Source organism: Balaenoptera ricei, chromosome 11 (genome assembly GCF_028023285.1).
Source record: "Balaenoptera ricei isolate mBalRic1 chromosome 11, mBalRic1.hap2, whole genome shotgun sequence".
NCBI lineage: Eukaryota > Metazoa > Chordata > Mammalia > Artiodactyla > Balaenopteridae > Balaenoptera > Balaenoptera ricei.
The window spans coordinates 10,333,782-10,356,855 of NC_082649.1; the positions used below are offsets into that span (position 1 = coordinate 10,333,782).

General features: G+C 43.7%; 1 protein-coding gene across 3 annotated transcripts in view; it reads left to right on the forward strand.

Annotated features, from left to right (window-relative positions):
- Positions 1-23,074, forward strand: part of LOC132374341 (phosphatase and actin regulator 1) — a 299,168-nt gene that overhangs the window by 79,965 nt on the left and 196,129 nt on the right. For all 3 annotated transcript variants that reach the window (XM_059937944.1, XM_059937943.1, XM_059937945.1), the window contains exon 2: positions 18,330-18,494. In XM_059937944.1, the coding sequence (XP_059793927.1) occupies positions 18,356-18,494 (139 nt within the window). In that variant the 5' untranslated portion in view covers positions 18,330-18,355. The remainder of the gene's footprint in view (positions 1-18,329; positions 18,495-23,074) is intronic.

Below are 23,074 nucleotides of genomic sequence, written 5' to 3' on the forward strand. Positions count from 1 at the left end.
CTTCTATGCCCCCAAAGAGTGTTTCGTTTTGTTTTTTTTTTTTAACTTATTTATTTATTTATTGGCTGTGTTGGGTCTTCATTGCTGCGTGTGGGCTTTTTCTCTCTGGTTGTGGCGAGCAGGGGCTACTCTTCGTTGTGGTGTGCGGCCTTCTCATTGAGGTGGCTTCTCTTGTTGTGGAGCACGGGCTCCAGGCACTCGGGCTTCAGTATTTGCAGCACACAGGCTCAGTAGTTGTGGCTTGTGGGCTTAGTTGCTCCGCAGCACGTGGGATCTTCCCAGACTAGTGATCGAACCCGTGTTCCCTGCATTGGCAGGCGGATTCTTAACCACTGCGCCACCAGGGAAGTCCCCCAAAGAGTGTTTTTAAGTACATACCTGTTAATCCTTACAAGTCAGTATTATCCTTATTTTATAGGAGAGCAGACTGGTGGTCAGTTAATTTGTTAGAACTCTTTTGGTTGCAAGTGAAAGCGAACCCAACCCATCCTAGCTTAAGTAAAAAAGAGAATTTCTTGGTTCATGTAAGGCAAATGTCCAGGGTTAGAATGGTTCCAGGCATGGCTGGATCCAGGGGCCCAAATGATATAATGAGGTCTCATTCTCACCTGAGCCATCCCTCCCTCAGCCTTTTTTTTTTTCCTCTGTTGGCTCAATTCTGAGGCAGCCTCTCTCCTCGAGATGGCAGAAAGATTGCCAGCAGCTCCATGCTATAGGGCAAGTTTTGGCAAACTGTAGTCCCAAAGGCTGGCTGTCTGGGTAAATAAAAATTGTTTGGAACACAGCCACGCTCATTTGTACATGATTGTCTGAAGCTGCGCTCACGTCGCAACAGCTGAATCGAGTATTTGTAGCAGAGGTGTATGGCCCATAAAGCCCAAAGTATTTATGATTTGGCTTTATGGAAAAAGTTTTGCTGACCCCTGCAGGAGAAACCAGGTTTCATTGCGGTTTGATTTGAATCTGAGAGGCACTATTTATTTACTTTGAGACCGGGGGTCTGAGGTTTTAAGATGAACAAAGAATTTACCTTACTTAAAGATTATTACTTTGTATTAACAAAAGACTTGAGAGTTCGTTTACGATTTAAATACACAAGTTCCATTCCCAGCACAAATGTGTAGATTAAAGGAACGATAGAATGTTTTATAAGTTTTTTTAGTCATTACATGCTTTGGTGGTTGAAGGTTAGATTCCTGGGAGGTGAAACGGGAGTTTTGTTTTGAATATCTCAGGAAGAACTTTGCAGATAACATATACTATCTCAATAAATACAACACAGACCTGTGTAAACTTAAATAAGACATTTCCCCACCTGTCTAGTCTATTAGCAATGTTCTTTGTCCCTTGACTGTCTGTGGTCGTGGAATGTGAATATCCTCTCAGTACAGTTCTTAGAAAATAGAAAGTATTTGATGTAATAGAATTGCTTCCTTTCAAAGCATATGAATTACCATTGTGCCCTAGAAATTATTTTAACATTAACCAGGTCTGAGCAAAGGTTTTAAAGTTTATGGCCCCTGCTTCAACCAGACTTAGAGCCTAATATGCAGTCCCAGTTGAAAGAGCACGTCTATCAATAGCCCCAACAAAATCTGTAATTGAGTCTCATTGCCTGGCGGGACTCAATTGCTCATCCCTGAATGAATTACTAGGGGTGAGAGGGTGGGGGGAGAATGACATGTTCTGATTCGCTGGCGCTGGGTCCTGTGCCCACCTCTGGTGTCAGGAGTGAGATCATCCTTTACTGAGCCGCCAGGACTGGAAATGGAGGCGAGGTGATAGATCCTCTGGAGGAAAATCTGGAAGCCCAGGCCTCCTGCCTGGAAGGCAGAAAGAACCCTTATCCACCAACAACTATTAGGCAGTAGGTTCTAGATCTGAACCCACATCCTCCTGGTTTCAAAACTAAGATTCTTACCACCACCGTACACAATGTATAGCCTTTTCTAAGTGAAGCAGGTCTGAGCCTTTTCCAGGCCAAACTGGCACCTGTTGAGTTCCTAATTGTAGCCTGTGGCAGAAGTGCTTAATAGAGAACCTCCTACACATGGTTCCGAACGTGCTAGTGACCTCAGGCGGGTATCCTCCAGGGCATATATGCTTGTATTTTACGCATATGCATTTTATATATGCGTATATTTTATGACATTTTAGGATAAGATTGGTGACACCACTTTTCTCTTGCTAGAGTGGGATCAATTTATATTGGCATCTGTTTTGTAGCCTTTGCAAAAAGCAGCTCATTTTCTCTCTGTCCCTGAAGCCCTCCTATTACTTTAATCACTAACACAGGAATTTGAAAAGCCAGCCTTTCATAGTGTAAGAAGGGATTCTTGAAAATAGACAAGTCTTCATTTAAAGCCTGGGTGTCTCTTCCCTGAGAATCACATCTTCCTGTTCATTAAGTTTCTCCTCAGTTTCCCCACCTGTAAAATGGGGATAATAATAACACTACCTCATAAGCTTAATGTGAGGATGACATAAGGTAATACATATCGAGGGTGTAGGTCAAGTGCCTGGCAGACTTAAGTGACTAAAAATGGCTGCTGTTATTAATACTGTTATCATCATCATGATTACTGTCATCATTGATGTGAATGCCCACGGAAGCACCATCCTGTTCAGAATCTCTCTTCCTGTTACAAGGAACTGATACCCTGTTCACAGTCTGCAGAGTTCTGTAGACCATGTTAGTCATAGCTGCTTATACAGTGGCCTACAATTTCAGAACCAGTACAGCTACCCTCTTCAAAAATCAGTACATCTTAGGGCACAGGATTTGGGGACAGTCTCATATTCCTCTTGGATTTCAACTACTGCTTCAAGAGCAGATTAACAGAAACATGACTTGGGCCGTCTTTGGTCCCATGGGATTCATCAATTCCCCTCTCTCCTCCCTCCATTCCATGCTGTCATAGCGTCCTTTTGCCAAGGTGCCAGTAAAGGATGGCTGTCCCTGGTGTGGAAGGCAGTGGCATGCCTGGGAAAGCCCTTTGGGGCTCGCTTCCGGCAGTGGGTAGACTACCCCCTACCAGGCAGAAATCTCTGGAGCCAGAAAGAAAGGAGGAAGTTGGCCGGTGCCTGAGCAGATATGCTGAGAAGTATGGGCCCAGGTACGTGCAGCCTCACTTTCTTTTTTTTTTTTTTAATTTTTATTTTATTTATTTATGGCTGTGTTGGGTCTTCGATTCTGTGCGAGGGCTTTCTCTAGTTGCGGCGAGCGGGGGCCACTCTTCATCGCGGTGCGCGGGCCTCTCACTGTCGCGGCCTCTCTTGTTGTGGAGCACAGGCTCCAGACGCGCAGGCTCAGCAATTGTGGCTCACGGGCCCAGTTGCTCCGCGGCATGTGGGATCTTCCCAGACCACGGCTCGAACCCGTGTCCCCTGCATTGGCAGGCAGATTCTCAACCACTGGCGCCACCAGGGAAGCCCCTCACTTTCTTTTTGTACCTGCTCCCAGCCCTCAGGACTGTGTTGTCCTGTGCCATTAAGACACACCCCTTAATGGTTCTGCCTCCGTGAAGAATACCCTTCCTATAACAGGAATGATTAGCAACCGTCTCAATATAAACATTTTCCTGTCCCTCCAGAGGTACAGTGGCTAAGACTCAAATGTCCTAATCATGTGTGATGGTTGCATCTGGAGCGTGGGTACTGTTTTGAGGGGCGTGTGATTGGTTTTTCCTTTGGGGAGACCCAAGTAGAGAAGGCAGCCACCTGTGTGTCCGGGTAGCCGAGGGGCTGCAGAGCTCCTTCCCCTCCTCGTTGGGGCCTGCACTACTCAAGTTAGGCAGCCTTTAGATTAAGACGGACAAAGCCTTTGTTTAATGCAGCTGTGTTCTCATTAACATTGTGCTACCCCAATATCAGTGTCTGTACCTTAATTCTAATATGCAGATGGGATCCATCTTTGACTTGGTGGTGAGGGATAGGGAGGAGGAGGGTGGTACACAGAGGGTGGAGAATGTGTAAGGACAGTGAAGGTCAAGGGAAGGCCAGAGTGAGAAGAGAAGGTGTGAACACTATACATCCTCGTCCTCAGCAGTGTTAACGCTGGTGTGTTTTCAGGCATCGTGTTTGTGTTTGCACTGAACCCTTCAGTAGCTCCATGGGCAACGTGGCAGTGTTGCTTTACCTCTCAGCCCTTATGGGCTTACACGTGTTCTCTAAACTGGGCAACCTTCTCTGGGCAAAGGAGCCTCCATTTGCCCCCATGGCCACCGCCTCTGACGCCCAGTCTCCTCCCCTCTCCTCCCCCATCGCCATCCCATTCCTCACCTCCTGGGACTAGGCAGTCCCAGGATTTTTAGAATAAAAATGCATCACCCTTTTGTTTTTTAAAGACACCTCGTAGTTAACACAGATGAGTCCTAGGTTGGACAGAAACTCTTCAGAGAGATCTGACCTCTGTAGGAGAGTGTGCCATGACTTCTTTTGGAGTGAAAAAGGGAAACCACTGCCCTCTTATGCCTGTTCATTCATAGCAATTCTCCATTTCCCTGTGATAAGGTGTCTCTGTAGAACTGAAAGTGCATTTTAAAAGGGGAAAGCCATCGTCGTCGAGAACTTTCTAAATGGCTAGGGACCTGTGTGACATCGTTTTGCAGCTGTAAGCAAAGGTAATGCTGCTTGAGGCAGAAAGGTGACAGTTTCAGGCTCCGGGCAGCTCGGTGTAGTTAACTGACAGCTATCCTCACCTCCACCCCCATCTTTGGCTCCCATTCCTAGGCTGGTGAGATATCATGAAACCGTAACCCCTTCCCATGAGATTGGAAGGAAAAGTGAATGTTATCAGATCCTGCTACATAAGCACTCTGTTTGGGGCGTTGCTTTGGGTTGAGAAGCAAATGTCCAACCTGGGAGCATCTCAGGTCCTCCAAAAATCCTAAGAGCACTTGGCATATGGGGAGATCTAGAGCAGGGGCCCCAGATGTCCTGGCCCTTCTGCCTCTTCTGTTGACTAGACATCAGATAGCACAGACACTGCGGCTTCCTTTTTTCCAAACTTCTCTGGGGGACACTGGATGACTAACACATTCTAGGCCAGCAGGACACCAAAGTTGGTGCTTTCTTTGGATAAGCCTTTTGAAAACTAAGCCACCGTGAGAAATACCATGGTAAGGTAAAGCCAGCTAAAGTACCCCTTGCCCGCCCCTCCCCACTGTATCCTCTGGGAGCCTGCTAGGAGCAACCCCGGGCTGCCACGAGGGGTGGCTTCAGAGCACACACAGACACAGCTACTTGGGTTCTTGGTAATTATAATAGTGCATCCATCAGGTATTTTGTCTCCTGCTTTTCTAAAGAGAAAGAAGAATCACCTCCCAGCCATTACCCTCCCTGTGATAAAGCCAACCCCAGTCATGTCATGAAAGGGAACCCAGACCGTCTGGTCTGTTAGGAGGGTGTTTTTCTGGATGGAAGCACTAGAAAGACCCCAGAGGTCATCTGGTCCAGGCTTCGCCTGCCCCCGTCAGCTCTCTGAATGAGCTCAGCTGCCTAGCTTCCTACCTTTGGGGGTCAGCATTCTCAGTCCTGGCAGTTGACACTCGAGCTGACTCGTGTCTAAGTGAGCATTTTCTCCAGACAGCCGTCTTCTCTCTCAGCAGCAGCAGGAAGCCACCTGTGAGAACAGTGGGCTTGGGCAAAGCAGCTTTTTCTTGATCTGTTTCAAAAGAAAGCTGATTTCATAAACACACCTTTGCTCTACTGCTCACCTTCATGCTGTTCTCTCTCATGTCCCTGCGGTTGCTCGGACACAGACCACTTTATTCTCAGCCCTGTTCTGTTTTCTTATTTTTCTGCCTCTTCAAACTCTATTTGCAGTTGGTCTCTTTCCTCACTCTCAAGCCTTCCAGATTCGTTACCTGGTGGCAAAAAAGGTTGAGGGCTAGGCCCTATCATCAGATGGACTCGGGGAAGAAGTCATGTGGATGATTAAACATCAGTCAGTGAAAGTAATCAGGTCTGTTCAAAAATCTGGACTTAAGGGCTAAACATCTTGAATTTACTAATATACTTCTTAAGGCTTCATTTAATGATAGAGTTACAGTTAGGCCTTTATAATGTTTGTCAGCTCTTTGCCACTCTAAATTTTTTAAAAGGCACTCCTAATTTCTTTGAATTGTTTTTTTTGTTTGTTTTTTAAAAATTTTTATTGGAGTATAATTGCTTTACAATGGTGTGTTAGTTTCTGCTTTATAACAAAGTGAATCAGCTATACATATACATATATCCCCATATCCCCTCCCTCTTGCATCTCCCTCTCCCCCTCCCTATCCCACCCCTCTAGGTGGTCACAAAGCACCGAGCTGATCTCCCTGTGCTATGCGGCTGCTTCCCACTAGCTAGCTATTTTACATTTGGTAGTGTATATATGTCCATGCCACTCTCTCACTTCGTCCCAGCTTACCCTTCCCCCTCCCCATGTCCTCAAGTCCATTCTCTATGTCTGCATCTTTATTCCTGTCCTGCTCCTAGGGTCTTCAGAACCATTTTCTTTTTTTTTTTTTAGATTCCATATATATGTGTTAGCATGTGGTATTTGTTTTTCTCTTTCTGACTTACTACACTCTGTATGACAGACTCTAGGTCCATCTACCTCACTACAGATAACTCAATTTCATTTCTTTTTAAGGCTGAGTTATATTCCATTGTATATATGTGCCACATCTTCTTTATCCATTCATCTGTCGATGGACACTTAGGTTGCTTCCATGTCCTGGCTATTGTAAATAGAGCTGCAGTGAACATTGTGGTACATGACTCTTTTTGAATTATGGTTTTCTCAGGGTATATGAGCAGTAGTGGGATTGCTGGGTCATATGGTAGTTCTATTTTTGGTTTTTTAAGGAACCTCCATACTGTTCTCCATAGTGGCTGTAGCAATGTACGTTCCCACCAACAGTGCAAGAGGGTTCCCTTTTCTCCACACCCTCTCCAGCATTTATTGTTTGTAGATTTTTTTGATGATGGCCATTCTGACCGATGTGAGGTGATACCTCATTGTAGTTTTGATTTGCATTTCTCTGATGATTAGTGATGTTGAGCATCCTTTCATGTGTTTGTTGGCAATCTGTATATCTTCTTTGGAGAAATATCCATTTAGATCTTCTGCCCAATTTTGGATTGGGTTGTTTGTTTTTTTAATATTGAGCTGCATGAGCTGCTTGTAAATTTTGGAGATTAATCCTTTGTCAGGTGCTTCATTTGCAAATATTTTCTCCCATTCTGAGGGTTGTCTTTTGGTCTTGTTTACGGTTTCCTTTGCTGTGCAAAAGCTTTTAAGTTTCATTAGGTCCCATTTGTTTATTTTTGTTTTTATTTCCATTTCTCTAGGAGGTGGGTCAAAAAGGATCTTGCTATGATTTATGTCATAGAGTGTTCTGCCTATGTTTTCCTCTAAGAGTTTGATAGTGTCTGGCTTTACAGTTAGGTCTTTAATCCATTTTGAGTTTATTTTTGTGTATGGTGTTAGGGAGTGTTCATTCTTTTACGTATAGCTGTCCAGACTTCCCAGCACCACTTACTGAAGAGGCTGTCTTTTCTCAATTGTATATTCTTGCCTCCTTTATCAAAGATATGGTGACCATATGTGTGTGGGTGTATTTCTGGGCTTTCTATCCTGTTCCATTGATCTATATTTCTGTTTTGGTGCCAGCACCATACTGTCTTGATTACTGTAGCTTTGCAGTATAGTCTGAAGTCCAGGAGCCTGATTCCTCCAGCTCCGTTTTTCTTTCTGAAGATTGCTTTGGCTATTCGGGGTCTTTTTGTTTCCCTACAAATTGTGCAATTTTTTGTTCTAGTTCTGTGAAAAATGCCATTGGTAGTTTGATAGGGATTGCACTGAATCTGTAGATTGCTTTGGGTAGTATAGTCATTTTCACAATGTTGATTCTTCCAATCCTAGAACATGGTATATCTCTCCATCTCTTTGTATCATCTTTAATTTCTTTCATCAGTGTCTTATAGTTTTCTGCATACAGGTCTTTTGTTTCCTTAGGTAGGTTTAGTCCTAGGTATTTTATTCTTTTTGTTGCAGTGGTAAATGGGAGTGATTCCTTAATTTCTCTTTCAGATTTTTCATCATTAGTGTATAGGAATGCAAGAGATTTCTGTGCATTAATTTTGTATCCTGCTACTTTCCCAAATTCATTGATTAGCTCTAGGAGTTTTCTAGTAGCATCTTTAGGATTCTCTATGTATAGTATCATATCATCTGCAAACAGTGACAGCGTTACTTCTTTTATGATTTGGATTTTTTTCTTTTTCTTGTCTGATTGCTGTGGCTAAAACTTCCAAAACTATGTTGAATAATGGTGGTGAGAGTGGGCAACCTTGTCTTGTTCCTGATCTTAGAGGAAATGGTTTCAGTTTTTCACCATTGAGAACTGTGTTGGCTGTGAGTGTGACATATATGGCCTTTATTATGTTGAGTTAAGTTCCCTTTGTGCCTACTTTCTGGAGGGTTTTTATCATAAATGGGTGTTGAATTTTGTCAAAAGATTTTTCTGCATCTATTGAGATGATCATGTGGTTTTTCTCCTTCAATTTGTTATTATGGTTTATCACATTGATTGATTTGCATATACTGAAGAAGCCTTGCATTCCTGGGATAAACCCCACTTGATCATAGTGTATGATCCTTTTACTGTGCTGTTGGATTCTGTTTGCTAGTATTTTGTTGAGGATTTTTGCATCTGTGTTCATCAGTGATACTGGTCTGTAGTTTTCTTTCTTTATGACATCTTTGTCTGGTTTTGGTATCAGGGTGATGGTGGCCTCGTAGAATGAGTTTGGGAGTGTTCCTCCCTTTGCTATATTTTGAAGAGTTTGAGAAGGATAGGTGTTAGCTCTTCTCTAAATGTTTGATAGAATTCGCCTGTGAAGCCATCTGGTCCTGGGCTTTTGTTTGTTGGAAGACTTTTAATCACAGTTTCAATTTCAGTGCTTGTGATTGGTCTGTTTATATTTTCTATTTCTTCCTTGTTCCATCTCGGAAGGTTGCACTTTTCTAAGAATTTTTCCATTTCTTCCAGGTTGTCCATTTTATTGGCATATAGTTGCTTGTAGTAATCTCTCATGATCCTTTGTATTTCTGCAGTGTCAGTTGTTACTTCTCCTTTTTCATTTCTAATTCTGTTGATTGGAGTCGTCTCCCTTTTTTCTTGATGAGTCTGGCTAATGGTTTATCAATTTTGTTTATCTTCTCAAAGAACCACTTTTTTGTTTTATTGATCTTTGCTATTGTTTCCTTCATTTCTTTTTCGTTTATTTCTGATCTGATCTTTATGATTTCTTTCCTTCTGCTAACTTCGGGGGTTTTTTGTTCTTCTTTCTCTAATTGCTTTAGGTGTACGGTTAGGTTGTTTATTTGAGATGTTTCTTGTTTCTTGAGATAGGATTGTATTGCTATAAACTTCCCTCTTAGAACTGCTTTTGCTGCATCCCATAGGTTTTGGGTCATCGTGTTTTCATTGTCATTTGTTTCTAGGTATTTTATGATTTCCTCTTTGATTTCTTCAGTGATCTCTTAGTTATTTAGTAGTGTATTGTTTAGCCTCCATGTGTTTGTATTTTTTACAGATTTTTTTCTTGTAATTGATATCTAGTTTCATAGTGTTGTGGTTGGAAAAGATACTTGATATGATTTCAATTTTCTTAAATTTACCAAGGCTTGATTTGTGACCCAAGATATGATCTATCCTGGAGAATGATCCATGAGCACTTGAGAAGAAAGTGTCTTGTGTTGTTTTGGGATGGAATGTCCTATATATATCAATTAAGTCCACCTTGTTTAATGTGTCATTTAAAACTTGTGTTTCCTTATTTATTTTCATTTTGGATGATCTGTCCATTGGTGAAAGTGGGATGTTAAAGTCCCCTACTATGATTGTGTTATTGTCGATTTCCCCTTTTATGGCTGTTAGCATTTGCCTTATGTATTGAGGTGCTCCTATGTTGGGTGCATAAATATTTACAATTGTTATATCTTCTTCTTGGATTGATCCCTTGATCATTATGTAGTGTCTTTCTTCGTCTCTTGTAATAGTCTTTAAAGTCTATTTTGTCTGATATGAGAATTGCTACTCCAGCTTTCTTTTGATTTCCTTTTGCATGGAATATCTTTTTCCATCCCCTTGCTTTCAGTCTGTATGTGTCCCTAGGTCTGAAGTGGGTCTCTTGTAAACAGCATATATACGGGTCTTGTTTTTGTATCCATTCAGCCAGTCTATGTCTTTTGGTTGGAGCATTTAATCCATTCACGTTTAAGTAATTATTGATATGTATGTTCCTATTACCATTTTCTTAATTGTTTTGGGTTTGTTATTGTAGGTCTTTTCCTTATCTTGTGTCTCCTGCCTAGAGAAGTTCATTTAGCCTTTGTTGTAAAGCTGGTTTGGTGGTGCTGAATTCTCTTAGCTTTTGTTTGTCTGTAAAGGTTTTCATTTCTCTGTCAAACCTGAATGAGATCTTTGCTGGGTAGAGTAATCTTGGTTGTAGGTTTTTCCCTTTCATCACTTCAAATATGTCCTGCTACTCCCTCTGGCTTGCAGAGGTTCTGCTGAAAGATCAGCTGTTAACCTTATGGGGATTCCCTTGTATGTTATTTGTTGTTTTTCCCTTGCTGCTTTTAATATTTTTTCTTTGTATTTAAGTTTTGATAGTTTGATTAATATGTGTCTTGGCATGTTTCTCCTTGGATTTATCCTGTATGGGACTCTGTGCTACCTGGACTTGGTTGAGTGTTTCCTTTCCCATATTAGGGAAGTTTTCAACTATAATCCCTTCAAATATTTACTCAGTCCCTTACTTTTTCTCTGCTTCTTCTGGGACCCCTATAATTTGAATGTTGGTTCATTTAATGTTGTCCCAGAGGTCTCTGAGACTGTCCTCAATTCTTTTCCTTCCTTTATCTTTATTCTGCTCTGTGGTAGTTATTTCCAGTATTTTATCTTCCAGGTCACTTTTCCGTTCTTCTGCCTCAGTTATTCTGCTATTGATTCCTTCTAGAGAATTTTAAATTTCATTTATTGTGTTGTTCATCATTGTTTGTTTGCTCTTTAGTTCTTCTAGGTCCTTGTTAAACGTTTCTTGTATTTTCTCCATTCTCTTTCCAAGATTTTGGATCATCTTTACTATCATTACTCTGAATTCTTTTTCAGGTAGACTGCCTATTTCCTCTTCATTTGTTTGGTCTGCTGGGTTTTTACCTTGCTCCTTCATCTGCTGTGTGTTTCTGTGTCTTCTTGCTGTGCTTAACTTACTGTGTTTTGGGTCTCCTTTTCACAGGCTGCAGGTTCGTAGTTCGCATTGTTTTTGGTGTCCGCCCCCAGTGGCTAAGGTTGGTTCAGTGGGTTGTGTAGGCTTCCTGGTAGAGGAAACTGGTGCCTGTGTTCTGGTGGATGAGGCTGGACCTTGTCTTTCTTGTGGGCAGGATCGTGTCTGGTGGTGTGTTTTGGGGTGTCTGTGACCTTATTATGATTTTAGGTAGCCTCTGTGCTAATGGGTGGGGTTATGTTCCTGTCTTGCTAGTTGTTTGGCATAGAGTGTCCAGCACTGTAGGTTGCTGGTCATTGAGTGGAGCTGGGTCTTAGCGTTGAGATGGAGATCTCTGGGAGAGCTTTCGCCGTTTGATATTGCATGGAGCCCAGAGGTGTCTGGTGGACCAGTGTCCTGAACTCGTCTCTCCCACCTCAGAGGCACAGGCCTGACACCTGGCCAGAGCACCAAGACCCTGTCAGCCAGATGACTCAGAAGAAAAGGGAGAAAGAAAGAAAAAAATAAAATAAAATAAAAAATAAAGAAAATTATTAAAAATTAAAAAGTAATTAAACAAGGAAAGAAAGAAGACAGCAACCAAATGTAAAAAAGAAATCCACCAATGATAAGAAGCGCTAAAAACTATGTTAAAAAAAATAAATGGACAGACAGAACCCTAGGACAAATGGTAAAAGCAAAGCTATCCAGACAAAATCACACAAAGAAGCATACACATACACACTCACGTAAAGAGAAAAAGGAAAAAATATATATATCTATATCTATCTATATCTATATCTATATATATATATAAAAAGAGGGCAACCAAATCAATAAACAAATCTACCAATGAGAATAAACTCTAAAATACTAAATAATATAAACATAAAACCAGAAACAAATTAGATGCAGAAAGCAAACCCCAAGTCTACAGTTGCTCCCAAAGTCCACTGCCTCAATTTTGGGATGATTCATTGTCTATTCAGGTATTCCACAGATGCAGGGTACATCACGTTGATTGTGGAGCTTTAATCCGCTGCTCCTGAGGCTGCTGGGAGAGATTTCCCTTTCTCTTCTTTGTTCGCACATCTCCCGGGGTTCAGCTTTGGATTTGGACCCGCCTCTGCGTGTAGGTTGCCTGAGGGCGTCTGCTCTTCGCTCAGACAGAACGGGGTTAAAGGAGCAGCTGATTCGGGGCCACTGGTTCACTCAGGCCGGGGGGAGGGAGGGGTACGGATGCGGGGCGAGCCTGAGGCATCAGAGGCCGGCGTGACGTTGCAGCAGCCCGAGGTGCGCCGTGCGTTCTCCCGGGGAAGTTGTCCCTGGGTCACGGGACCCTGGCAGTGGCGGGCTGCACAGGCTCCTGGGAGGGGCGGTGTGGAGAGTGACCTGTGCTCGCACACAGGCTTCTTGGTGGCGGCAGCAGCAGCCTTAGCGTCTCATGCCCGTCTCTGGGGTCCGCGCCGATCGCCGCGGCTCGCGTCCGTCTCTGGAGCTCATTTAGGGAGTGCTCTGAATCCCCTCTCCTTGCGCACCCCGCAACGATGGTCTCTTGCCTCTTTGGCAGGTCCACACTTTTTCCCGGACTCCCTCCCGGCTAGCCGTGGCGCACTAGCCCCTTCAGGCTGTGTTCACGCCACCAACCCCAGTCCTCTCCCTGCGATCTGACCAAAGCCCGCGCCTCAGCTCCCAGCCCCCGCCCGCCCCGGCGGGTGAGCAGACAAGCCTCTCGGGCTGTTGAGTGCTGGTTGGCACCAATCCTCTGTGCGGGAATCTCTCCGCTTTGCCCTCTGCACCCTTGTTGCTGCGCTCTCCTCTGTGGCTCCGAAGCTTCCCCCCTCCCATCCCCCCATCTCCGCCAGTGAAGGGGCTTCTTAGTGTGTGGAAACCTTTCCTCCTTAACAGCTCCCTCCCAGAGGGGCAGGTCCCGTCCCTATTCTTTTGTCTCTGTTTTTTCTTTTTTCTTTTGCCCTACCCAGGTACGTGGGGAGTTTCTTGTCTTTTGGGAAGTCTGAGGTCTTCTGCCAGCGTTCAGTAGGTGTTCTCCACGAGTTGTTCCACATGTAGATGTGTTTCTGATGTATTTGTGGGGAGGAAGGTGATCTCCACGTCTTACTCCTCTGCCATCTTGAAGGTCTCTCCCTTATAATTGTTTTAACATGGTAATTTCAGAATAATTTTTACTCATTTTTGGAAGATGTGATTATGAAACAGGTTTTTGGTCCCTGTGGTACATTCTTCTTAAGTCGAATAGTGATGCTGATTTTCATACCTCTCAAGACGGTGTGAAGGAGCTGCATCAGATGCCCTCATTCATTTACTTATTGAACAAACGATTAGGGAGTGCCAGCAATGAGAGCAACCTGTGTCAATCCTGAATAACTTCTATCTTGGTTTTTGTTTTTTGGTTTTTTTTTTTTTTTTGGCTTTAGTATATACTCTCTCCCTTTAATCCGTAGCAGAGGATGTTGTAAATTGGCTGAACTCATAAAAAGCCTCAACCTGGATACTTTAAAATTTTTCCTTTTGTGTCTTAGTCTATTTGGAGACTCAAAGAAAGATGGGAACTCTTCCAACCAAATGCAGATACTCAAATAGACATGAAATTTTGTGTATTTTTTCAGGGGTTTGAGCCCCACCCCTGAAGCCCACCGGGACCCAGACAGTGTTTCATTTGGGCCGCAGCGTATGTTTAGAGAGGTACTGGAAGATCATTCTGGGCAGGAGCTCAGGCGGAGGTTCCTGAAGGGCAAAGCAAGAAATGAGAACTTTCTACTGTAAGTTGTGTGGAGGCCTTGAAAGTCTCTGAGAAGAGTGGGCTTCTGGAAGAGTAAGCTAGCAGCCGTTTAAAATACACGTTTGAAGGCAGGAGATTAGGGTTGGGAAGGTAGGTTTGGAGACTTGCAAAATCTGGATGAGTAACAATGAGATTAGCAACTGAAGTAAGAAATTTTTAAAAGGTGATGCGTACAAAAGAGAAAGGGATCTTGTGGGAATCAGATCACCAGACTCTCTTGAGTTGGTGTCCATCCTGGACTCAAAACCTCCTTGGTGTGGTTTCCCACAATTGTCGCTGTGTGGCTCTTCCCAGCTACTGAGTGTTGTTGAGGGAGCACCAACTCCAGCAGCTGAAACCCTTTAAAGAGAATAATTTCCAAATTCAGTGTTGCTCCAGAGGCTGTTTACTTGCTCTATTTGGCTTCTGTTTACTCACTGCAGTTGGTTTTTTAAAGCAGTCTCCTCAGCCTCTCTGTAACCCAAACTTACTTAAAGTCACCTCAATCTTTTTTTTTAAACTTTGGGTTTATTTATTTATTTATTTGTTTATGGCTGTGTTGGGTCTTCGTTTCTGTGCAAGGGCTTTCTCTAGTTGCGGCGAGCAGGGGCCCCTCTTCATCGCGGTGCACAGGCCTCTCACTATCGCGGCCTCTCTTGTTGCCGAGCACAGGCTCCAGACGCACAGGCTCAGTAGTTGTGGCTCACGGGCCTAGTTGCTCCACGGCATGTGGGATCTTCCCAGACCAGGGCTCGAACCCGTGTCCCCTGGATTGGCAGGCAGATTCTCAACCACTGTGCCACCAGGGAAGCCCTACCTCAATCTTTATCTTCTTCCCATCAGGCTCCAAGAATCCATTTTATCCACTGCTACCAGATTAATCCTTCTGAGGCTCCCATCTGATCTGTGCCATTTGTGACCGGAGACCTCAGTTCAGACGTTCAGTGACTCAGAGTAAAGTCCTCCAATGACGAATTTCTATAAGTACTTGTGATCCCACCTCTTCTCCTCCCTAAGAACCTTGTTTCACAGACTTCTCAATCTCTTCCTTACATCTTCAGCCTCTTCCTCTCCACTCACTCTTGCAGCTCAGCCTGCTGACGTGATCCCGTCTCCCCATCCCCATCCTGACACATTTCCTTCAGTTGTGCTCTGTTACCTTAAGAAATAAAATCTGACTCCCTGAAGAGGTTTGCAAAAAACAGAAACAAAAACTGCATTATCTGGTTCCAAAGCCCTTGTCCTTGAGTGACCATCCTATTTGGCTGGCTTCTTCCCTTTTTACTCAGAGTTCGTTAAAAAATGTAAAGTCTTCATCATCTCCCCAGTCATGGAAAGCAAAAACTTAATTCTTGCTTCTTTGTCCCCCCCCCCCCATGTGTATGCAGAAAATTACCAAGATATGTTGATTCTCCCCCGTGCTGGATTGCATCTTTTTCTCTGTGTCCCTTCTGTCACTGCCCTCCAGACGAGTGTGGTGGCCTCCTCGTTACTCTCTCTGCCACCTGTTTCTTCACACTCCAGTTCAAGATGCCATTGCTTTGAAAATTATACTCCTAAGAAGCATACCTGGTTGTGTCCTGGTGGTAGGTCTTCTCGATCAGGCTAATTTAAACTGAGCCCCTCCTCCACCAAGGCACTCTTGATATCATTTAACTTGTATCATAGTCACTTTTTTCCTTTTCTCCCCCAAGTAGAGTATCTTCTACCATACTCTACAGCTGATTTAGTTTGACTGTGTAATGTCTGCTCCTCACCGTACCTCCCAGGGTAAGCTCCATGAGTTGGCATTTTTATCTATTTTGCTTACGGACATAGCCTAAGTGTCTGGTGCAGAGTGAGCTTTCCATACATATTTGTTGAATGTCATAATGTCAATCCCCATTTTCAAATTCTCTTCCTTCTCCCTCTGGGTATAGGATAAAACCCAAACGCCTGATAAACTTCCCCCAGGCTTGCAGGATCTGGCTCCAGCCCCCTCTCGCACCTCTCGCCTCTGGTTCCCCATCTCGGCTGACACTCCGGGTTTCTCTGGGTTTCTTGAAGCTCCCACACATGCCATGTTCTTTCAGGCCTCTCTGTTCCTTTTGGACCTCTTCCTCTTTCCAGGAATCCACTCCTCTCTCTTCCCCATGTGGGGAGAACTGTTCCTTTTCTTTCAAAATCTAGCCCCAAATGGCACATGGCACGCCCGGGGGGTGTTTTCCAACTCGTGAAGCAGAGTCAGCTTCTCCTCTTTGCGGCCGTTGAAGTTGGCGGAGTTTCCCGTCACAGCACAGTTTTCCACACTGATGCCTCTGTCTCTTCCGCTAGAGTCTGCTCAGCCACGTCCAGCTCTTCTGTGCATCTGCTCCAGAAACGATCAGCGTCTGGTGCACTGATTAAGTGGTCACTTAAGACAATGATTGAAAAGAGGGTCTTACCCATGCATTGAACCATGTCAAGTCAAAAGTTCAAAGCGGGCTTCCCTGGTGGCGCAGTGGTTAAGAATCCGCCTGCCAATGCAGGGGACACGGGTTCGAGCCCTGGTCCGGGAAGATCCCACATGCCGCGGAGCAACTAAGCCTGGGTGCCACAACTACTGAGCCTTTGCTCTAGAGCCCGTGAGCCACAACTACTGAGCCCGTGTGCCACAACTACTGAAGCCCACGCACCTACAGCTCGTGCTCCACAACAAGAGAAGCCACCGCAATGAGAAGCCCGCGCACTGCAACAAAGAGTAGCCCCCGCTCACCGCAACTAGAGAAAAGCCCACGCAGAGCAACAAGACCCAATGCAACCAAAAATAAATAATAAATTAATTAATTAATTTAAAAAAAAGTTGGAAGTGCCTTCGCCATACAATATGTCCAAATCGTTACTGCCTTTCCCCCCCAAATTTATGCCCCGCACGTTCCCAGCTTCCATGAATGAAGGGGGCCACTCCGCTGACGCGAACGTGGCCATCAGGAATGATCTGCCTCCTCTCCCTCATCCACCCAGTCAGTCCCGGGTCCTGTTGACTCTTGGCTTCCCAGATGTCACTCAGATTCATCTACTTCCTTTCCGTCTTGCCCGGGAGCCTTTGCCAACCTGTCATCGTCTGTCACCATCGCACACGGCCCGGCATATGGTTGAGGGTTCCATCTGTATCTGTTGAATGATTGAATCTCCTGGTTAAAACCATATTGGGTGATAGCAGGTAGAACATCAGGCTGTAAGATCGAGCTTTCGAGAACAGCCTGTGTTGCAAAGTCCAGGAAATTTTTCTGAAGGATGGTGTCAAGAGGCCCAGCAGAGTGGTTCTGGATTGGCCGCAGCTCTAGATGTAATTGGACTTTCTGGAACGGCAAGTCCCTCCCACCTGCCTTGATTTCGCCAAGGAGGTTATTTTCTCTGATTATGCCTGTCATAAAAATTCAAGTCAGGGTCTCTTTACCTCACTGAGATCTATAGATGCTCATGTACGTTGGAAAAGAGTTTTATTCCAAGTGATAAGTGGTCAGAGTGATTGTGGCCCTTAAGAAAGGGTCCCCTGGGCATTATGAGTTTGAAGGTCTTCATGTCCTCAAAATGTCAAGCTGTTGGGATTAGTCTAGATGGTACCTAATATCATGCTCAACGCTCAATTTACAGGAATTTTTTTTTTTTTTATTAAAGCAAAGCACCAGGAACAAAAAGGCCTAGAGGAATTAAGGCAACTGTAAAATCTCATGAAGTGTAAGTGTTTCTAAAAATGGTCAGTGGATTTTAAGGTGGAGGCACTCATTCAGTAGATTCTAGTGCTTCTGCAGGTCTGGGTGAAGCATGGTTGTAGGAAAGAGCATTGTGTGTGGTGGAGATGTTGGCACTGGAATAGACGGTTGATAAATGTTTTCTCCCTCTTTTCTCAGCTGACGGTGTTATAGTGATGGCATCTGCCAAGTCTTATTTGAGAAAGTGCTGGACCAATAGCTACACTGACTGTCATTTGACTCTTCTGATGCCCTGTCCCTGCCTCGTAGGGGAGGCTCCGAGGTGTCAGGGGCGCTCCGTTCCGCCTCCACCTCCTCACCCTCCTGCTCAAGCCTCAGTGAAGGCTGGGCAAATTTGGTTGGGGTGGACCAGATCCCTAGGGTTGGGCTGACTGTCACCAGCCTTTAGAACACGTTGGTATGACTTCCATTCCAAAAGGCAGAAAGAGAAACGGAAGTTGGGTCATGTGGTTTCTGTTATCTGTAACCATGGCAAGCATTGGCCATCTGTGAGGCTCCCATTTTAACACTTTTCTTTCTCTCGCTCTTTTCCATCTCTTTCTCGGGGAAACAAGCTGAGGAAGTGGAGAGGCTGGCGGCAATGCGATCTGACTCCCTTGTCCCAGGTACCCACACCCCACCCATCCGGAGGAGGAGTAAGTTTGCCAACCTGGGAAGGATTTTCAAGCCTTGGAAATGGAGGAAGAAGAAGAGTGAAAAGTTCAAACACACATCTGCAGGTAAGATTATGTTTTCCTTTGTTTCTCATCGGGCGTTTGTTGACTTCAGCTCTGTACATTCATGAGTAGAATGTAATTACCCTAGGCTATCTGAACCAAAGGAAGAAAATCGAGCCTTAGGATTGCTCTTGTGTTTAATAATTCTTCAGAATGATGGAGAATGGCTTTTAGATTCTATGTGTGTTCTCATGGCTCAGGTTTTTGGTTGTTGCTTTTCAATTTATAAAACCACCACCTCTGTTTGATCTATAAATAGCTGAACTTAGAACTCCACCTTTCCCATACCTGTATGCTTTCATTCTAGCGTTGACAGCCCATTTCTCATTTTTCATCCTTATTTTCCCTGCTCCCATAAAAATCAACACAGGAGCAGAAAGTAAGTTATATATGGTTATTGGCAGATAGAAATAGGTTATTTCATGGAGACAAAAGCTTGAGTAAGTGAAGCATCATTGTAATGACAAAGATAACTGTATAGTTCATAACCTAGTGGACAGCAAAGGAATCTGGGTAAAGTCAGCGTGGCAGGGGTGTGAAGAGCTCCGACTCTGGAGTCAGACTGTTTGGGTTCAAGTCCCAGCTCTGAAACTTGGTAGTTGCATGACCTTGCTCAGTTTAACTCTGTACCTGTTTCCCACCTGTAAGATAGGGGTGAGAATAGTACCTTACATGACTTAATATCTGTGGGGTATTTATGGTGGCACGTTATGTGGATATTTTTTTAATAAGTGAGAGTATTGCAGAGGGAGATGTATAGGGAAAGAAACATGAAGAGTTCTGATTCCACCCTGTCGGGTTTGAGATGAGATGATGGAGGAGCCGTGCAGATTCTTTTTGTTTGTTTTGTCCTGATTTTGGTATTTATGTACCCGGGTCATTCCAGGGATAGTCTGGGGCTTTTATTTCCTTCTTCCTCTATGTCCTCAAAAATTCAGCCTGTTCTCCCTCTTCCGCAGAATCATCACCTCCTCTATTTCTTGGTCCTCTCCCCGCTTTGGCTCATGTCTAAACTGTGAAATAGGCGATGATCTGCTTCTTGTACATGAATACTCGTCCACAAATCTGAGAATTTTCATGCTAGCTGCTTTGGGGAATGAAAGAGAAGAACAAACGTAGGAAAGTTGCGAAAAGTCTTGGAATCTGAAACAGTTCTCATGGTAGACACCCCCAGTTTCATGCTTTCTGACTGTTTCTGAGATGGAAACCTCAATGCCCTGTTGCTGTATATAATTTGTTCATTCCTGAGATTAGAATGAACCTCTGAATTCCATGAATTTCTAAATTGTCACCCCGCTGACATTTACCTGACTGCACCCCACTCTTCACCTGACTGCATTCTCCCTTTTGATCATTGCACAGACTTGTTAAGGTGTCATAAAATGTGTAGGTCACTTACATATTTCTAAACACTACTGAGAGATTTACAAGCAAGGGAAAGTCTAAATGGATGACTCCTCTGTATCCCCTAAAAGTGAATAGGGCACTTATATCATTGCCTTGGAGAGGAGAAATCTAAATGAAATATATTTTCAGGCAAAGTGAGGGGTAAGACATGTGAACAGGAAAGAAGAAGGGAATGTTCTGTAAGCACTGGAAAAAATAACAATAAAGATTCCACAGGTTCCTTTACAATGGTCTTCCTGACTTTGCTATGAAAATGGTTTGTAGTAATACAAACATCCATTTAAATAATTGCCATTTATCAGCATGAACTCCTGAATGACGGTGTGGTAGATGCATTTCCTCCTGGCATTCAAGAGCTTTGCTTAGTCCATTTGGCAAGACCACAGGGCAAAGCTCTGGTGCTTCTCATGTGAAATGGCACCTGAACCATTGTGCAGACTTCTTTAAGGGGTTGGAGGGCTTCCCTGGTGATGCAGTGGTTAAGAATCCGCCTGCCAATGCAGGGGACACAGGTTCAAGCCCTAGCTTGAAGATCCCACATGCCATGGAGCAACTAAGCCCATGTGCCACAACTACTGAGCCTGGTCTCTAGAGCCCGCGAGCCACAACTACTGAAGCCCATGCACCTAGAACCCGTGCTCTGCAGCAAGAGAAGCCACTGCAATGAGAAGCCCCGCACGCAGCAACGAAGACCCAATGCAGCCAAAAAAAAAAAAAAAAAAAAAAGTTATTGGAGAACTTGTCCTTTGATGGATGCAAGTACAATGGCATCAGACTACTCATGAACCATTAAAAGTCTGAAAATGTTTTCATTTAAACCTTTTGAGAGAAAGAATTAAAACATGAGACAGGCAAAGTTGCAGCTTTAATCCTTCTTATTATTAACTATTCTTAGCAAGTTCTTGTGATCTTGATGGCCAAACTGATTAATTTGGCAACCGAATGCCATATTTGTATGTGGTTTTATTGTATTTTATTTTATTTCTTTGTATGTGGTTTTATTTTAAAGAGACATATTCAGCTCCTGAATTAGAGAAAATAGAGGATAGACTATAGTATATCTATATATCATGTTGGATGGTTATATGATATAAAAAGCTATTCTAGGTTTTTTAAAGTCAGTGGTTTACACTGTAGTATCCTTTGTTCTTAACTGGATTCAGAAATATTATTCCTTATTTTTGGAAATAAGGAGAGACTTTCTGTGCTAGCTTTTAGCTCCAAGGAGAAAAATACTGACAATTTAAGGATGCTTAACATGATAAATTGTATATATGTTCAAATAGTACTTTGAAGTACAGACTTTCCTATGTGTGGATAAGAGTCAAATATTAAATATACAAGAGGGTTGACTGTGGGAATATTAATTGGTTGGCCAATTTTAGCTGTTATGCATTTACTTGTCTTATATGTGTGTGTCTGTAATGTCCTTTCGTATGTACAATAATTTCCACAATTTTAAATACAAAGAATAAGTCCAGATATTACATTTATATTATGTATTTGTATTTAAAGTTGTATGCTTTCTTGATTACACAAAAGGACATTAATACAATGCATACTTGGCCTGTTATTATTTCCACAGTGAGTTAGTTACCTTTATAATTTGCCAGAATTAGCTATACTGTAATTTTACTGTAACTCAAGTTACAGGATGTATGTGTCTGTGTATGAAGCATTTTCAAAGGTGCACCCAGAAATCTTGCTTTGTAAGTTGTAGTAGCAATAAGAAAACTACATTGGAAAATTATGATGTCAACATTTTTCTTAACTTTGGCATCAACAATTACATGAATTTTTCAAAGACCGATCTCCGTGTCCCATGCTGCTCAGACGTCTTCCTATTGTAAGCTGGAGGCTGGTGTCCTTAAACGGCCTTCAGCACTGAACTCTGGTGGAGAAAACACTACAGGACAAAGAGCCTCTCTCAGAAGCATTCCCGCATCACACGACAGTAGGAGTAAAACAGTAATGGATAGAACATCAAATAATGGGTCCTCGGGGAGATCTCAACATGCCTTTCAGCCTGTCCTCAGAGGCCCTGTCCGGGGCCTGTGAAGCAATTAGCCTGATATGTCCAACTTCTTCTGTAGAATCAGCAACAGGGGTCCACGACACATTTCACACCTGCCCCAGGAGCAAAGACAGATGACAACATCCCCTCTGAAATTAAATCGACAGGGCCTCCCCAAAATAGTCAGCTGCAGCCATCTTATCCAGATTCCTTGAAAATGAGGATTGTATTTATAGAAAAGCAGAACTGGCAGGAATAAGCTGTGAAGACGCCACCGAGTTATGCTTTTATTTCCTCTTGAAAGAAAATCATAAGCTGCAAGAGTTGGCCCTGGAAGTCTACAATGTGCCAAAATTCGCTTTGTGCTTCTAAGCTTTCCTGCACCCCTAGGGCCTTGAGCAAAAAAAACTAAAAATAAAAACCTTTTCCCGAGTGCCTACCACTTACTGAAACTGGCCGTGGGAGTATTACTGTGAGCGGAAACCAGACCTCGTTGGTGAGCTCATGGCATGCAAGGTGTCTCTGGAGAGACAATCAAGTTACAAGAGTAAAGGCTAAGATCACAGCTATGATAAGGACAGTGAAGGGAAGCTACTTGAAAGAATGAGGGGGGCGGGGCTTGAGGGAGTAAGGAAACTTTCCTAAGAAAGAGAAGTTTGAGCTGGGATCTGAAGGAGGCGTAGGAATTTAGAAAATTAGCCTTCCAGGTAGCAGAAACAGCATGTGCAAAGGCCCTGTGGTGGAAGACGCAGGGGTGAGCAAGCTAGGAAAGCAAGGATGACCAGTGGCTGGAGAATGAAAAGCAAGGAATATGGGATGGGCTGAGGATATCTACCTGGCCAGAGGTTAGGATTTCAGACTTCTGTAAACCATGGGGAGTTCAGAAACGATACCCACTTGGCATGTTGCGCTTATGTATTTGCCGAGCACTGCCACCGTCGCTAAAAAAAGGTAACAGTGCAGACAGACATCTCCCAAAGGTTATGGTCTTGAGGGAAAAACAGGTAGTTAAGCCAATACTTACAACAAAGCGTAAGTGATAGGAGATGCGCAGGGGCTCCAGGAACTCAAAGGAGACAAACCCAACTGAACTATAACTTACCAGGAAAGGTTTCCTAGAGAAACGAATGTTTAACCAAGGAGTCAGGCAGTGAATGTGAGG